This window comes from Harpia harpyja, chromosome 13, assembly GCF_026419915.1.
Source record: "Harpia harpyja isolate bHarHar1 chromosome 13, bHarHar1 primary haplotype, whole genome shotgun sequence".
NCBI lineage: Eukaryota > Metazoa > Chordata > Aves > Accipitriformes > Accipitridae > Harpia > Harpia harpyja.
This window is the reverse complement of record NC_068952.1, coordinates 39,236,881-39,255,674: the sequence shown is the minus strand read 5'-3', so window position 1 is coordinate 39,255,674 and position 18,794 is coordinate 39,236,881. Positions and strand designations below refer to the sequence as shown.

The 18,794-nt window shown below is 48.8% G+C and overlaps 1 protein-coding gene across 2 annotated transcripts in view; it reads right to left on the bottom strand.

Moving 5' to 3' along the window:
- Positions 1-15,236: 15,236 nt before the first annotated feature.
- ZMAT4 (zinc finger matrin-type 4) overlaps positions 15,237-18,794 on the bottom strand; it is a 69,581-nt gene continuing 66,023 nt past the window's right edge. For both annotated transcript variants that reach the window (XM_052805843.1, XM_052805844.1), the window contains one exon: positions 15,237-15,675. In XM_052805843.1, coding sequence (XP_052661803.1) covers positions 15,660-15,675 — 16 coding nt within the window. In that variant the 3' untranslated portion in view covers positions 15,237-15,659. The remainder of the gene's footprint in view (positions 15,676-18,794) is intronic.

Here is an 18,794-nt window from a genome sequence, read left to right as displayed (position 1 = left end):
CACTGCTTTCCCAGCGGAAAGCCGCTGTGGGCTGTGCCCTCGCCAAACGGTGACTCACCGAGCTGCCCGCGCAGCTCTGCGCCTCGGCGGGTCTTGCCAGCGCCGTGGCACTGCCCAGCCCGATGCAGGGTCTCGCCAGCTGGGACGAGCCGCTGCTCCCGCTCCCCATGGAGAAGCCGAGGCTGCGCCCGCAGCCGTGGCTGAAAGCAGCTCCCTGCCACCGCAGACCTCAGCTGCTGCCGCGGCCGATGTTCCCGCAGAGCTGCTGTTCTCCCAAGGGTAAAAAAAAAAAACAAAACCCAAACCCTAAAACGCGACGTGTTGGGGGAGCAACAGGTACTCGCTAGGATCGATGCTGCGGCAGTTAGCGAGTTGGCCAGACCGTCGCGCTGCACAAACCAGCAGCGTGGTGCTGGGGTCGTGCTCCTGGCACCGATGGTGCTCCCGACAGTGCCTCAGTAAGGCAGCCCACGCGGGAAGCACCCGGGGTGATCTAGCCATGGTTTTCATCTCCCCGTCCTCCAAATGACTGCTGGGTTCATTAAAACGGTGAAAGGGCCCCCGTGATAAGGCCTGAATGTGAGCAGGTCCAAATGAAGATGCTGTTGGCAGGAACGGGTTGTACTGCAGCCTAGGCTGGGTGTCCCTTATTAGTGGGTGAATGGGGGCTGAAAGATTAATGTGCTTTTCCAAATTGCTCTTCTCCTGGCCTGTGCTAGCACTGCATTGTTCAGAGGGAACGGCACGGCTTTGTTTTGCTGTTCTGGCAGGAGGCGAGGAGCATTCACAGAGCGGGTGTGAATGCGAAACCAAACCGAGCACGGAGGGTGCCCAGGGAAGGGGTCTCAGCTGGTGAACGGACACGGAGCTGATGGATGAAACCAGCTGGGCCAGCCAGGGAGACGCCAGCCCCAGTTGGCACTGGTCATCCTCCTGCCCCCGCACCCCACTCCTCCCATCCCGGGCACCGCTCCCTGCTCTCAGACCCCAGTCCTGGGCAGGGAACGCTGCGCAGCGTCACCCGGAGCACAACGGGTCTCCTCGGGCGTGACGGCACCCGACCGTGCCGGGGTGGACTTCTGCCAGATATAAATCCCACGGGCAGGGCTTTCTCCATTCCCCCATCACGTATTCCCTGCAGAGCTGGGGCAGATGCAGGTGACACAAGAGGAGTTCCCATTTTAAGCACAGAGGAAACATCGGAGAGGTGCGGGTGGGAGAGGGAAAGGCTGGTGACTACCAGGTGTCTGTGCGAACCAAATGGCATCCCACCACCCCAGAGCATCTCCGAGGTGAACGCTGTTTGGCTGGCGGAAAAAAGATGCAACTGAAATAAATCCTCAAAAGAAAATAAATCCAACTATATAGCACAGATTTCAAATTATTTATTTTTAACATTCCTTTTGAAATACATGTCTATGATTGTGCTCACTTTAGAAATGGTACATACACAAATACCCTGTTCTCAGAACAGAAACTACGGGGTTGGACATTCTCACATACAAAATGCACGACGCTGAATGGCAACAGAGAGGATTGTACAAAACCCCCTAAACACAAACCACAACATGTGCAATTCACATCTGTCAAGTGACAGTTCCAATTTTCTGTCCAATGCAAAACAATAAATTTATTTCAAATCCTTTGAAATTAGGTGAAGGTTGTAACACTATTTAAAGCTCCCAGATTTGAAATAATACATGAGGTTTATAATACTTAATTTTACAGGTGCTTACTACCTTTTCCCTCCAAACTAATTTGTTGCCATAATTACGTTAAACTGAAGCCGAAATTTTTTCCAGTCTGCATCTAGCTTGAAGCTTATTGTTCCTATTTCAGACCCAAAGAAGAATCTGTGTGCTCTAAAGGTTGTCCGTTTTCTAACTATATTGGATACTCTAATAAAAAAAGCAGTACATTTCACTATAAACTTTAATTAGCCTATATCCTTAGATCATCACTACTACAACACTAATATTAAATTACATAGAACCCATTACGAGGGTGAAAGTCAACAGGAACTCTAACAGACATCACTATTGCTATGATTGCAGCCAGAAAGAAATCAGCAAGTAGAAACCTGTGTCCCAAAGGCAGCTGCGTATCTGCCAGCCAGCACCGACCCGCCTCGCCGTGTCGCAGGGACGGGCTGACGTCTGGCCGCGGGAAGGCTTGTGCTGGGTTTATTCCTGCGCTCTGCTGCGGAGGCCGTTTGCTCTGCATCCGTCACAGGGTCATTTCTAGCCGGTTACCAGTTGAGCTAGTGGGAGAGCACGGACAGATCTGACCCGGAGCTAGCAAGAGGCAGCTGGGTCTTTGGAAGCATCCCTGCCGCAGAAGTGCACGCAGTGTTTTTAATTAGCGGGAGGAGCAGGCTTTCTGCATAGCAGCCTATTCCCAAGCCGAGCGCAGTGCCACAGGCATGAATAATCACCAGCTGGTGCCTTTCCTGCCGCTGGCTGTCACCATCCTGCGCCCGGCTGAGCCCGGGATGCGACGGCAGGCAGCACCATCGGTGCCAGGCAGGTGAGGACCGGGGGCTGTCCCCCACCCCACGGCCGGGACCCGGCTCCGTCCCGCCAATAACCAGCCCTTGCGTGGCCGCATAGTCCAGGCTCTGAAGGCTTTTACGTAGGAGTCCTGGAAAGAAACGCTCAGCACCTGATGCTGCTATTGTTTCGCTTCTGCTGCGCTCACCGCATTGCATTTGATTATATCACTGCGCTTCTCCAAAAGCGGTTCCAAAAATCACTGGGCCAGCTCCCACAGCCCAAGTCAAGTGTGAAATAACAGAGAACCTGTGGGCAACGTCTTTGGATCAAGCAGTATTTTATTAGCGTACTGTCCTCCAAAACAAACCAAAAGAAACCCCACCCCAGTGCAGAAGCCAGGAGGGTTTCCTCAAACCAGTCCCAGCTCTGCCGGGCCACAGACTGGTTGAGCTTGGATGGGACCTCTGGAGTCATCTTGTCCAACCCCTGCTCAAGCAGGGCCAGCTACAAGCTTCAGAATATCTCCTGCGATGGAGACCCCACCAGCTCCCTGGGCAACCTGTGTTATTGCTGAGTGTGGTTTTTGTGGTGGGAGTGACAGCTGTTCGCCGAGACTAGGCTGGGACGCCTTCATCCACCAGCATCCTTCAAAAGAAAAGTGTTATACAAGTGCAAAATACTACTCGCTGTTACCGTCCTGCGGGGCGTTTGCAGCACCTGTGGATGTGCTGGGAAGGGCTCTGGGCCAGTCCCCTGTCCCTGTCCCGGGGACCGGGGGTGGCTTTGTGGCAGCTCAGCGGGGCTGGGGCAGCATCTCACTGGTGAGCACGGAAGGATGCACGGGCTGCCCGGCCCTCCGCAGAGCTCACTGCTAGAAAACGTCGGCAGGGTCCTACCCAAGTAGTGCTGGGGAAAGGCAGAAGCCAGGGTATTTGGACAAGGAGATAAACAGGCCTTTGGTCACAAGAGCAGAAAAGTCTGTGATTTTGCCTTCTTGTTTTCTGAGCTTGTAGGCACTTACTGGTAAGTGGCCATAGATGTAACGATCAGGACAACATTCAAAATAAAGATGAGTTTTACCAAAGTGCTGGTTCACGCTGGTAAAGCAAGGCTTGTCTGCTTTTCTCATGCAAATGACTTAATAGCTTGGCTTAAGGAGCTTTCCAGGTCACATCAGTGCATGCTGGGCTGTATCAGAGACTTTGCTGATTTATACTGCCCTGCTCATCAACCGTGCTTCACTGCCCACTGAGTAAAATCGGTAGAAAAGAGCACGTTATCTCACCTTTTAGCTCTACTCTGTAAGGTTTTAGCTCAGTGGCGATTCTGGTTTCCTCTACAAGTAGCTTTGCTTTAGCCCTTGCCAGCCGAGAAAGCGTACGTCTCCCTTTTACTTTGCCTTTTCCCATTTGACTCACTGGAGTAACACACCACAAATCTCCATCTAATTCCATTAGCGCTAAAGCAAAACACGATGGTCACTCGGTCACCTTTCGGTCTTGTTCCAGACGATGGGTCCTGAAGCCAGTGCAGCACCAACACCCATACAGTCCTCAGGGCTCGATACAGGACTGCACAGCGAGCACCGGCTGACGGCTTCAGCAATTGCAGCCTAATGCAATGGACTCTGCCAGGGGGACTCCCCTCCATGACCAGTCCGGGCAGGAGCCCCTGGGCTCAGCGTAAAGAAGCCGTTCGGCTGCACCAAGCTCCACCCAGGATCCGGATGGAATTTTCCAGAACATTGGCCCTTCCCTCTGCCCGAGTCAAGGCAAAAACGAACCTGAGAATTTGGGCGGGGGGGGAAATTGTTTGGGTTTTTTTAAATCAGCATTGCCTTTTTACTGAGATTGATTTTAATGCATCACCGCACTAATGAACTAAAAATCTGCATTAGGAAGTGACTCATGGGCAGGGGGGAAGCAATCGAGACAGCACTCCTGGTGATTTAAAGATGCATGATCTAAGCTGGACTCAGGCCAGACGTCTCTGAAGGTGCACGCTGCTTAAACGTACAGAAACAGTGGAAGGGGTAGACTTGAGCAGTCTGTGCCTCACACCACGTTCAAGGGCAGGCTCAAGGAAGAATCCACAGCGGTACCTATTACAAGAGCCCCCCTCCTGGCAGCCTAAACCAAAATGCCCAGTGGCACAAGCATCTCAGTCTTTGTGCTCCGCAAGACCAAACAGAAAAGGAAGCATCCTCGCAGAGTCCATCTGAGGGCCCCACTCATCCCTGGCACTGCACCATCATATTCCTGGCACTAGCAAAGTTGCTTTTTCATTATTTAATACCGTGCACCTGCTAGATTCCACATTCCCTAACAAAGATAATAATTTCCTCATTAAGAGAAGCTATTGAATCAATAGCACAGAGCTGTGAGTGAATTGAGGTCATTTGTCTGTTAAGACCAGCACTAGTCTCATTAAAAGGTACATGCGAGTGGGACTTTACAGAAGATGCTATTCTGAACTGGCTTTTCACTATTTCTTCCTTTCTAGATAGAAAGGCTTCTTCTGATCTATTTCTGAATACCAGCTATCTCCAGGCCTTTGAAAAATCCCCTTCCAACCCCAAGGCATTCACGTCACCTCACAGAGCAGCATTTTTCCACCACAGCCCACCTGCACGGAGCCTGGAGACCGTGCTGGGATGGGCATTTTGCTCCAGCAAGGGGAGCAGCCCCGACCCCAGCAGAGCACAGGGCACAGCCAGGACAGACAGACAGCTCGGGGTCTCGTGTATTCCGGCATCAGGAGCTGCTGCTGGAGCAGGCTTTGCAAACACCCTGGCTGACACGGTGGGGCTGCTCTACTTTCCCCCTGCCTCACGTGGCGAGGGTCCCGCTTCCAGCATCCGCGGAGGCGCGGAGTGGGAATCCGGACGGAGACTAAAGTCCCCGACAGACCCAGACCCAAGGCAAACCTCCACTAGTAACCGTGCCGCGTGGGGCTGCACGGTCTGATCCCCTGCGAGGGTAAGAGCCTGCCACCGGTGCAATTTTGGAAGGATGCTTCCTCAGCCGGGTGAGGTGGGTCGTGGCTCTGATGCCTGTCTCGGATGCTGCTGAGGGCTGCCACATCCTATAAAAATAAATTAAGGTTAGCCTGGATATTTGTTGCTTTGGGCTGACAAGGTGCAAAACAGCTTTTTAGTATTTTCACCATAATGTTATTGCTATTGTTACAGGCTATAGCAATGCAGCAAGAGGCAAGCTGCCAAACTGCCACATTTTTTGATTCAAGCAATTTCTTGACACATGAACTTGTAGGAGGCTTTATGCTTTGGAGACTATAGCCCTCATATCCAGGAGTGAAAAAAAATCATAAAATATGGGCCTAACTAAATGCCTAAAGGATTGTTTAAAATATTGTTAGATTGCCTGATGAAATAAAGGCCTTCCACAAGAATTCAGCGTGTACTCACAAAGAGCCTGTGCTGTCAAATACTAAATTTGAACTCATTCAGTTATTTACATTTACTATGATAACAACCATGATTATATAAATGGATTGAAGCTCTGGAGTGAAACATCCATCCCACACCTTTGCTTGGTCTCATTCCTCCAGCCACTTTCTTTATAGCAAATGCTCACAGGCTTTTTTTCTACCTCATGCTGTTCCTTTTGTCCCGCACAGTCTGCAGTGGGTGGCTGCAGAAGCTGCAGACTGATTTCAGATCAGCAGCCGCACTTCTTTTCTTCTGGAGCTGGTGTGATTGAAAACCCCTAATTCTGTGCTGCCGCCCTGCTCACAGATCGCTGAGAGGTTCCTCTTTCAAAATATTGTCACTCAATATTTATGTAGCGTTTACATGAGCGGTGCCTATTGTGGTCTCCAGTCACGTGCCTGCTGCTGTCATTTTGCACAGCAAACGAGAATGCTCCGGAGAGAAATGACAGTGGCTTTCCCCATCTTCTGCTCTGCTCTTTCCAGAGCAATAGTAGCTGGGAGCAGGGGGACCTTGTCTCCTGCTGCAGGAACTCAGTGCTCCCCCCTTGCTCCTCCTCAGGATCAGCAAGGGCAGCTTTGTTGGCAGAGGAGAGTGGAGAAAAAAATATATAGATCTCCCTGTTCTCCCTTCCAAACCTTCCAAACGCCCTTTACTGTCTGTGTCCTTTGATCCCAGATTAGGTCAGCACGCTTAAAATTTAGTGATGCTAAACCTGAACTTGACTTAAAGCAGCTCCCATCTCCTCAGCAGCACTCGGCACGCTCCCCAGCACCCACCCTAGCACCCACCCTCGCGGGCCAACAGGGTTTGCTTCTCCTCCAGCCCCTTCTCCGGTGGGGAGCTATGACAGCAATTAGTGGAGCCAGGCTGGTGGGGATGTGCTTTTTCTTCTGGATTTTTTTCCCCCCCCCGTTTCCCATTTCTTTAATTTCTCTTTTCATCTCTCTCCTTTCAGTCTTGGCTTTTTGCCTCCAGACCATTTTCCTGCTGAGACACGGAGGAGGGAAGGTGGAGCGCAAAACCAGAGCACAGAAAATCACCTCCCGAAGCTGAAAGCAGGGAGAGCCCTGGGAAGTGGCTGTGCTGAAAGTCTGTGCATCTGCAACAGCAGGGAACAGCCAAGGAAGGGGATAGGAAAAGCAGAAAGAAGACAAGATAAACAACCTCCTCGTGCTGTGATCTGCAGAAAAGCCGGGGGTGATTTCAGATTAAGCACAGACAGCGGGGGATGCGAGTTGGAAGCCCATGGAGCTCAGCTCCTAAGTCACCTAGTCCCACATCAAAACATTGCCCCTTTCCTCAGCCCGAGGACCTAGGACAAGAGCATCGCTCCTTCTGTGGTCTTACAAAGCCAAGGTGTAGAAAACGCTGTCAGCATAAGGAATTTGTACTCGGGGCTTGTTCTGGGCCATTTCACGAGCCCTCGCTTGTCGTGCTCCTCCCTGCACGCCTTGGTGCTGCACAGTGCCGTGCTCCATCTGCCCCCCCCCCCCCCCCGTCTATGCCCCTGGGCACCGCTGCTGCCGTATGGACCGTGGGAGACGGCTCCGCTGCTGCGTCCCGGTCACTGGCACTGGGCTGATGAAGCCAACACCTACGGCAGCTGTGAAATGCCAAAACCTGGAGAGTGAGCAGTTCATTACTGGCATTTTAATTATTCTGCTGGAGTCAGCTGCAATAAATGGACTCCTAGACTGGGTCAACCTTTTGCCATTTTACAACTCAAAAGCACCCAGCAAAAATGTGATATTTAGGCTAGCTTGGAGCTGTCACAACAGGCACGAAATCCTGTCTTACTCTCGTGTTAAATGATCCTTGTTCTAAGGAAAAAAAAAAGATTAATGAATCCATCCATGAGAGCTATTAAGAGGAAAATAAAGACAGCGATAAAGAAAGATAGAGGCAGAGAATGGTAGATGCCAAACATGTGTTTTCTGCAATTTCATTTTTTATACAATAGATGCAGTTTCTTTCTTTCCTCGGACTGGAAAGATGAGCTTGACAACCATCTCATCACCAGCAGCATATAATAACAACTCCTTGCTATTAATATGCAAACTGAAATGCACACACTGATTAAAAACATATTAGACAAAGGCTATTGTGAAAGACCCAAGAGCACGCTACAAGGCTCGATTAGCGAGCAGTGGCCACAGAGGGGATGCTGCTTAAACTGCTCCCTTTCAAGCACTGGCATGGCAAACCCAGCCTACACCATCGAGGCGAGCGAGCTGTTACCATCCCTGCTGCACCAGCATAAGCAAAACCTCCAGGACAGTATCTGCAAACAAGAGTCCTCCCGTCCAGGCTTCTTACAGAGACTGATAAAAATCCACTCAGCTCTGCATTTAAGCTCAGGTCCTGCTGGCAGGACCTGCCACAGCCGTCAGCCCTGCCTGGTACCTGCTCTGCCGGTGACGATGCCATCCCTCCTGCGCAGCTGGGTACCTGCAGCTCGCTCCTCGTCTTTCCCGGGGAGCAGCCTGGCTCTTGCAGCTCCCAGTAGTCGGCTCGAGGAAGGACTGGGGGGACAGATGGAGCTTAAATGCAGCTCCAGGACCAATGGGCTGGGGATGCGTGGGGGGGACCAGGTGAGGCTGGCTGGGGTGATTGAGGACCCTGGTGCATTTAGGGCTCTCACAAGCACGTTGTACTGATGACATTAAACATGCTCCTGCACAAGACGGTGTGTGATAACAGCCCCGTCAAAGATGGTATGGGATTAATGCTACTTCTAAGGCTTGGCATCTGCGGTCACCACGCCAAAGGGGGGGGAAAGTGGACAAGACCATCACGGAGAGATGTCCAGGATAACTGTTCAGCATCAGCTGCTCACGTTCTGCCCCATGCCTTTAGCAAAACCCCAATCTGCAACCCCTCTGTTGAAGGATATGAAATGAGGTCCTGGCAAGAGTACAAGCTAGCTGCACTCAGAGATGATTTTTAGTAGCACTGGCAGGATTACGAGATGCACAAAGGTGCTGGGAAAATGAGGATATGATATAGAGAAGGAATTTTATAGAGTTTGCTTTAGATCTCCTGTGACTTAGGGTACAAGTAATATGTAAGAAAGCGGTATAAAAGTGCAATACATTGCTCTGGCTTAAGAGTTCTGCAGCTGTCTCCCAACCCAGCTCCTTAAAGCCAGGAGAACACACTTAGTGAAGATAAACATCACTGGGTCAACAGGACCAGCTCCATCATCCCTATTCTGACAGTGGAAATAGAAATTAGACTAGAAAATTTATCCTAAAGTCTTGCAATTGAGCTCAGTGCAGTAATTTAATTAGGGAACACTTTGCAATGTTAATAGATATTTGCTTTCTCTCTCTCTCGAGATCCTGAATGTTTAACCACCAAATTGGGTCCTCCCTATCTTGCAGACCTGCAACAGATCTGGAGATTTCCAATAGCTTCTCACTGTGGGGAGAGGACTTTCAGTTAACGGTCACATGCTTGAGGAGTTCAGACGAATCCAGACAAGTGCAGAAAGCTGCTAGCACAGCCAGAAGGAGGAATGCAGACTTCCACATACATAATTTGAAGATTATGGAAGGTGCTTTTAAAGGTCAGGACTTGCTAATTAAGTTGATGCAATAGGAACTTAACAAAGAAAGTACCACTTACGTACTAGGAGCATTCTTCTCCCATGATTAATTTCTTTGTATTAAGTAGCATGTCTCACGATAGAGTTACTTTACACACTGTTGCCATAGAGCTCTATTGCCTTGACACAAGCAGCCAGTTAAAAAACATGCATTATTTGTTCTGTATTATGTCTGAGCATAGGATACTACAGAAAGTTAGCATCTTGCCGCCCAAAACATAACCTAATGTATTTGCGCCAGAGCCTGAAGAACTGTATTAGTATGCACAAACCCTAATGAAACATGTCTAAAAGATTACAGTTTTGGTGTTGATAATCACATTTCCAGCTGTCTCCCAGTGCCGGCAGTATTCCAGTTAGCGCTGCTCCTTAGAAGTGTGTGTGTGGCAAGACACAACCAGATTGACACTTAATTATTGAGATTTACTTTCTTTACAGAATATCTTGCATGGAATTTTAAGCTGGGAAAACATTTGGCCAGAACGGACAAAATTAAATTCTGTAACGTATAGGTGTTCTGCATCAAAAATGCAGAGTACGTTTTGGGTTTTTTTTAAATGAAAAAAATATATGCAAATGTTTTCACCCTTCAATTTAAAGTAACCTTGGGGCATGCAATGGTTGCACTGCATCCATTTTCAAAGATGTCTAATATATCTGCTCCCAGCATTTAAGCCCGGGGTTGTGTACCAATCTCAACATCAGAGAAGAGCATGCAATCTGGAGGCATTTCTGCAGGGATCACTGACTTACCACTAGGAGATTTGTCTTTTTATGTCTTGCTTTGAAGGCCTAATGAACTTAGGAAAAGCAAGAGATCAGAAGGATTTAGGGACCAAAGCCTGATTGACTGGACCAGGACAATATTGGCAACAAATGCAAATATTGTGCTGCTCTAGTTACTCCAGTTCGAAACAGGACAGAGCGGGGGGATGTCCTCTGTCTTTGGTCATTCTCTTAGACCAAGCAAGCCACCAACACCAGGCCAAGCAGGACAGCCAGGGGAGAAGGGCAAACAGACTTGTACGGGCTGGGTATCGGAGGCTGAGTTCAACCCAGCTCACTGCAGCAGCATCAGAGCTGTCTACACACCTGCCTAGGGAAAGAAATTGTGTTTGTGCTGTAATTAATTTGCTGCAATTAGCTTGTAGTGATTACTTGAGCACACAAGTTAGAAGATTATTTTTTTTTTCTCTCCTGACAAAATCGCCTCTGCAGCACCCTGGGTGCAGCTTGCAGGAAGGCACACACAGGCTGCAGAAAGGAAGAATTTGGGGGGAAGGAGGCTCGAAAAAGTCAGGCTGCACATGCAAGAATGATGTGCCCTATTTCTGTAAATCATTCTCTCTGTAAAAAGGCAGTTTAGCTTCAGAAACACTGGCGTCTTACGTTACTACCCAAACCACAATAAATGAAACAGCCCCACAGCTATGAAACCTAAGGAGATGCTTACTCATCTGTGAACAACCCATTCTCCTCCACACATGAAAGGCATTAATGCAAGAGCACAAATTAATCATATAGAGCTTCTTCAGTATCTTTTACCGTCCCCAGCGAGTAAACAATTAGATTCTGCAGTGCATCTGACCCTTCCCTTCTCAAGACCGAAGGCACAAGCACACCCCGCAGCCCAGCCGGGGCCGATGCTCCCAATGAGCGGAGCTCCAGGCAGCCTCCGGGATGTGGAAAAGCAAAGGTCTCTCTTCCGACTCGGTTCCTTCTCTCTGTTTAGATCCCCTTAGCAAGGCAGAGGAAATGAGATGCTGCTGGCTGGTGCACTGCGAAGCACAGACCTGGAGCACAGTGCAGGGGATAACTCCATTTTGCAGGCACCTCCCCTCTGCCATGAGCTTTCGAACAGGAGAAAGCTGTAGGCGCAGGAGCCTCCGAACACAACTGCAATGTCGTATACATAAAACAATGCAAGTATTGCATATGTGAGCATATGCAAAGAGAGGCACACAAGTTACCCCACTTCCATAAAAAATATTTCTTAAATACGTAACATGAAATCGTCAGGAGTGAGTGAAGAAGAGGCGAGAGCACTGAAGGGACAAGGTTTTGTGATCAGCTCCGTGGGTTCCCACTCTCCCCCCAGCAATACAAGGGAGCAAGGTGAAGGGAAAAATCACTTCCAGACAGACTGTACGCTAGAATCATTTGTAGCTTACTTCATTTGTCCCTTTTGCAAGCAGAAAATATTTTTCAAGTATGTAACAGCATCCTGTACATCTATTTGAAACAAACCTCAGCACCGGTCGGAGTCTGTGCCCGCTGCTGTCACGTGTTACGTGGCCAAAGCTCTGTAGGTGTCCCCTGGGCCACAAACTGCCATTGCTCGCCACACACATGAGCGGGGAGAGTTTTAAAAGCATTAAGTGCTAACTTCGAGTAGGTCTGGTGCTTCTCTCTCTTTCCCTACGCCACTTCAGCTAAACTAAACTAAGCACAAACAAAATGCAACAGGAAGGATTTTCAAAGCAGATAAAGACAGTTGGGCAAACTTTAAAATTCAATGTGAGTTTTGTGGCTGTCTCCTACCTGTCACAGCTCAAGTGTACAAGTCAGGGACTTTGCCCCACATTGCCTGTAACCTCTGTCGTCACACATGATGATATTCATATTCATTTCACCAAATATGAAGATGACCAATTGGATTGCTCTGTTCTGTCAAGTCAATTAGCCCAGCTATTATAAAGATGTAGCATGTCCCTTTGATTAAATGCCAAATGAAGATAAAGCACTGAACATTGCCTATTAAGTATATTTGCCAACAGATTTCATATGTTACGGCAAAAAACCACCAAACCCAAATCCCAGGAGTCTCATTTCTCCTTAGACTAGAAGGGGTCTATTTAGTCTTTGCTGCTGGCAGGCAACATAACATGGGTTTCCGCGGAGCAACGTTTATTATTGATCTTCTTCCTTATTTAGGAGAATTATTTCCCTTCTCTCCTGAAGATTTGGAAAGAGTCTTTTAAAAATAAATCTGTTCAGTTTGGGCTTTAATTGCCTTTGCAAGGTAAAAGAATTATTTCCACTGACAAAAATAGGTTTGTTTTCACTAAAAGGGTGACCCTAGCAGTGAGGTAGTGAGGGATTTCAGTGTCCCAGATGAGATGGTAATTAAGAAGCCAGTTACACAATATTATCATCGTGAAGAAAAGCCAAAGCAGCTTTCCGTGGCACTGCTCCCTGCGGCATGTGTCACAGAGCTGCAGCAGGAACGCCCTGCAGCTGCCTGCAGCCCATGCTCCGCTCCAGCCAGCCTCAGAAGATGAACTTCTTCCCACAGTAGGGAAAGATATGAAAAACAGAACCCTGTCAGCAGCAGATTAAGACTATTTTTCTTCCTCTGGCATCACAAGGTCCCCTCCACAAAAAGCCTGCTCCCACTTCATCCCACGGGCTCATTTACAAGTAGAATGGCTTGTACTGACGGAGTCCTACAGGTACCAGCACTGGCTTCAGGACAATTACTTCTTAGCATGTGCTGCCTGCGACTTAATGACTTGAAATATTGCCTTTCCCCAAAATATGGTTCAGCATAGGCTTACAGTGAAGCTGCCTTGATTTCACATGCACATCTGCCAGTCCAGACTGGTCTGCCGTACAAACCCTTTGGGTGTTGCTTCCCTCAAAGTGAGACAGATTAAGGTTACCGAGCAGTGCCTACAGCATCCTCTGCTACAGAGCTTTATATCTTATGGGCTACCATATTACAAATATACAATAATAGTAATAATTCTATGAACATATAAATGACATTTGCATCACAACTGCAGTTTTCCAAGTGACGTGCCCAAACATCTCTCATCTGAAGCACAGAGCGCTACTCAATACCAAAATGCAGAGCTTTGCTTTGCTTTGGTTTATTAAGGTGCAGAGAAGCGGATGGAGGACACAGATTAATCATCTATGTACGATTTGTTAACTTGGCAGAAAATTCACAAACCTGCAGGCCACGGTGGTGAGCTGTGGATTAAATTAACTTTCCCCGATGCAGAGCCAGTAGCAGCAGGTCACTGCTCTTCCTTGAGATGCTGGAGAAGTGAATTTGCACCTTGCTGGGATTCCTGGCAAATGAACTGATGGATCCATACACATCACTGCTCCCTTCCAAAGACACAAGAGAGCCTCTAGCCGAGTGTGCACAAAAAGGAAACGTCAAAGCCTGTTATTTCAGAGATGCAGAAGCAGGAAAATGGCCACAGTCTCAGAAGAATTGTGCTACTACACATACATAAAACAACCAGATTGCTCTTTAAAAAGGTGGTGCTTAATCTCCAGCAGCATTCACAAGACAGGTTCTCTGCATGCAAAGTGCACTCACCGAGTTTGTGTAACAGGGCACAGCGAGGTTTGTTTTGCATTGCTCGTAGTACCTACGTGAAACTGGATCATGTTTATTGCAGCTCTTTGCATTGCAGCGGGTTAGGTAAGAAACCTGGTCTCTTTGTGCTGACTGCAGCAGAAAAACTAAAATCCTTGCGAGCTCCCTCTTCCCAGTGGATAGAATTACTTTTTTTTCTGCTCCCCCCAAAGCCAGTGAGGAATAAACACCTTCCCTATAGACGAGCACCAAAATGCTGCAGACTGGGATCCGGCTGGGGTCTGCACAAACAGCGTTCCTTTTGGACAGTTAAGGCTGGTTTTCGGTCGATTTTTTTCTCCCTTCGAATCCTTTGAATTTTTTCCTCCCTGCGAGCAAGGACCCCCCGAGCCGCAGCCCCTGCCACGGGGCCCCTGGCTGCAGAGCTGTCGGCCGGGGGTCCTGCATGGGCGGTGGGACCCCGGCTGGAGGGGCTGCCAGAGACACCCAGCACCCGGAGGGTCTCCAACCCATCCAGCTCCTAACGTTCCCTGCAGACCTGACCCAGCTGAACGCTTCGGCTCTCCCAGCGCGAACATGGCTGCAACTTACAGGCTTTTCCGCTGCAGGGAGAGCCATTCGGTCCAAACCCTCTGCCCGCCTGGCAGGGAAACGCCGGAGCTCGGCGGGAGACCCGCGGCTCGGCAGCGCCGGGCTCTGACGGCGAGCGGCTGGGGAGGCTGCCTGGTGCCGGCCGGTGCCTCGGCGGAGGTCTGCCGGGGCACGGAGGATTTTTGCCCCAGCGCAAAACTCACCGGTGCGGCAGCGCCGGTAACGCCCAGACGCCGGCGAGGGCTCGCCCTACCGCGGGGCCGTGGCTTCCAGCCCAGAGCCGGCCGCACGGCGAGGGCAGCTCAGGGAACGCATGACAGTCAGCCTCGGTGTCCTGAAACCAGCCTCCGCACGCCGCCTCTCCACCGTCTCCCGGCGGGCGCGCGGGCGACGCGCTCGCAGCCGGCGTGCTGCCCGCGCGCGATGGCCCGGCAAGTTCAGGCGTTGCCGCCGGTCCGGTCCCACCGTCCTTCCCGCAGGTCTCCCGGAGGGCTGCCTGCTCCCAGGAACGGCCGGTGGGCAGAGCGAGGTCTGGCTTTGGGTTTGCATCAGCAAAGTCGATAAAGCGAACGGCTTCCGTCTAGCCTGTAGGAATCCTACTGGCAGGAAAAGGATTTTACGCTTTCGTTTTAGTTTTCTTTGCTCAGTGAACCATTTGTTTCTCTGAAGACAAAGAGGAAAGGAAAAAATTCATCCGTCATACAATCCCCGTGATTCATTTTTTGCTGCTCTTTATGTGTTGACACAAACCATGCTGGAGAAGGTGAAGAAAGTATGTTTATTTCTGATTGAAGACTGATTACATCACTATCATGGATAATGTAATAGAATAATTTCATACTCTTGGGAGAAATCTAAGAATAAATATGAAAAAGTATTTGTTTCCTCTGTCTCTGAAGATGAGTGATGATTAAGTGCTGTATTTACAGGATAGTTATCATACTCTAGACTCTGTGCTGAATAAATATTATCTTGAAAGGGTAAAAAAATCCATTGAAATATTTTAACTCACCACAAAATTAAAAAAAAAAATCCATGTATTTGTCCAAAGCGAAGGTTAGTTACATGTTAATTATCGAATCCACACAGGATCATTGTCCAAGAAAGCATCCTCTCCTCGCTGACCAGCTCCTCTCCGCAGAAGAAGCCTTGGTGGTTTTCTTTGTCTCGACTGACAAACTACTACTGGTTCTTCAGGCTGCAAGACAGACACGGAGCAGAAGTCACTCCCCGCCCTGCCATTCCTGCTTCAGAGCTGGTTTCTGTGCACCTCCCGAGGTCTGCCCACGCGTCTGTCCCCATCCTGGCCCAGGCAGCCCCAGCAAAGAGCCTACCCAACCCTGCAAAACTTGCCTTGGTCGTGACCCAACGCGGTTTTGGCCAATGAGGAATCTCTCATTCAGCAAGCGTTGGAGATCTCAGGTTTACGCTCTGAGAAATCAGCCCGCTGTTTATGCGTTGCGTTAAAATAATTAATCTGTACACCCGACACCACGAAACAAAGTTGCACGAGCCATTCTGGGGCTTTCAAATTATGATCAAAACAGAAGATATCAGAGATAGCTTTATTTTCACTTACATTAAAAGGGAAGGGAGAAAATGTAATCCTATAATGAGAGAAAGTATTACACACTCTCTCTTCATAGGCAGTGTAATTACTCATCTGCTCTCTGGAACCGAAATAATGACAAATTAAAATGCCTTTCAATTCCATCTACCTTTTATAACTATTCATCTTCTGGAGTTATTATCAGTCTAAAGGCTTCTTTATATTTTAGGCATCAGCCACTATATGTTACAGAAAGCACGTGGAAATTGTTACATCTACCGACAAAAGTTGCTGTCGTCAAGGTAAGAAAAAAATCATTTGGCTTGGTTGTAAAGTACACGGTACCACTCAAGTATTTACTATAATTTCCTGAAATTTATTGGAAATCTTATATCAAAGAGTTCATTCATTCTGGGTGAGGATGCACAGGAGGGAGCTCAGCCTCGCAGCACCAGGGACGGGGCTGGAAAAGCCCAGGGGAAACAGAAATAACATTTTGCATAAAGTCTGACACAAACGAAGTCAGTCCAGGAACCACCAAAGCCTTCCTCTAGTTCTGTCTCCTGCTTTTCAGCATGTAATAAACACCCAAAGCCCCCAGAGCAGGGACAGCTGCAGAGGCAGAGCACCCCCCCGGCGAGCGAACGCCCGGGACCCGCATCCGCAGCACCCGGGGAACGGCCGGCGCTCCTCCTGCGTGCACGTTTGCTACGTCAGATACCGCAACCGGGAACGTGTTTCGGTCCCAACAGGCTGTAAATACTTGTTTACACTTTCTTAAATAGATTGGAAAAAATATGGAAATGCAATCATGGTGAAGGGTGACATTTCTCCAGGCACGATATTTACAATATTTTGATTAGCTCTGATTTCTGAATAGCCAAGCGGCTTATGTTAATAAATACCCTATTCCAATTAGACATCTGTGTTCTCAATCTGAAAAAAAAGGGAAAAAAAATGCACAGGCACCGAGCCTACTGTCATTTGCTCCTCAGCAGGCCATTAATCGTCTGGGCTTTCACGGGGTGCAACCCAATGACTAGGTGAAGGGCTGTGCAGAAAGGTCTTCGAAGCACACCTTCCAAACTAGAAATGACCATTCTCAACCCCTAGGAATTCATTTTGACTGGATACTGCGCTCCTTTGGTAGGTTGAATTGATCTTACCCTAACGATAGCTGCAGGATTGGGTCCCCTCTCTGCAAAAATCCTAAAATTAATCAGAAAGCATGAGTCTGAAAGGGAAACCTAGACATGTATTAGCATCTATGAATGTGTAAATGAGTGGTTATAAAGCCCCACAATACATTTGTGAGCTCTAGATGTGGCAGAGAGGTCTGGTTGATCAAAGAGACAAAATAAAGGCAAGAAGATAAAAATCTTCTTTATGGAAGTGGGAATCATTATACTCAATATAGTCAGACTCTTAATTACTAGGGCTGGATCTCAGCCTCCAGTCGCTGACAGCCAGAACGGTGGAGGACAGCTCACAGCTCTCGCTATCCGGCACATTATTATAGCATTTGATATATTTGCAACCAGCCCAGAGATGGCACTTACATCAAATGTGGGTCTGAGCTCTGGTACTCTGCCAACAGCATCTTTGGTCCTTTCATCCGCAAGCCCCTCAGGAGCTACTTCAGACCTGGAACTGGGCTCTCCGATGCATCGTCCCCAAACACAGCTCTCTTCTCCTGGATGCAGTGATGAACACAGCACCCTGTGCCCAGTCCCACTGCCCGTGCGTGCTAATTAAAGGAGGGAAGTGCTTTTTGCAAAGCCCTAAGTTAATATTCCACACAAGCGTTTCTTTGACTCCAGAATTTGAATATCCTCTGGCTTCTTCCACAACTATCCGGGACTTTAATTCTCTGTTGTTTGTTGCAAATCACTTTTAGCAGTGATTTTTCACCTTTACAGTTTACACAAACCAGGAAAAGAGGGAAGTTTTGTTTCTTGCAGCCTATGGCAAGCAGTAAGGAGCAAGGCTGGCACGTGATTCTCTCCCAAAATTTCGGAGATAATGTGCCCTCCTTCCTGCAGCTCCTCAGGAGCCGGTGTTTCGGCTGCCACTGGTCCCCATAGAAACAGAGCTGCTGGTGCTGACCACGGTCCAGCCGAAGCGGGCACCGGCACCGCCGCCTGCCTTGCACCTTGCTGGTCATTCTGCTGCTCTTCTGCTCGTCGCAGGGAGGAGGAAGGGAGAAGGGGAGATTAAAAAAAACCACATCTATTTCTGGAAAGCAAGTCAAACAATGACTCAATCATCTCTACACAGTTCATAAATCCCTAATTAAAGGTTTAGTGCTCCTCCCCGCCGCAGATGTTCCAGAGTCCAGCCACATTTCAAAACCTTTTTCTGGGCCGGCGCGTGTGCACGCGGCCACCAGCGTCGCTTATCAGAGCCCCGAGCTGAAGGTCTACTTTCCTAGCACATTTAAAAGCAGTCCTCGCTCAGCTGCTCTGTGTGAATGCACAGTGCCATCAGAGCTAAGACGAACACTGCCTGACCCCTGACATAAACAGACTGGATGCCAGATTTGTGATGCCTTAAAAGAAATATTCTCCCGTATCTGACTCTCACCCCAATTCCTGACTTTATGATAGGATAAAATAAGGATGCATTTTTCCTTTCTTTTCAAAAATACGGCTTAAAGTACATGCACCCTGAAGAAAAAAATGGGAGCTAGTAGACATTATCTTGCTTTGCATATTCATTGGCCAGAGGGATAAGGACTAGCTCAATATTAGCTACCTCCTCCTGCATCT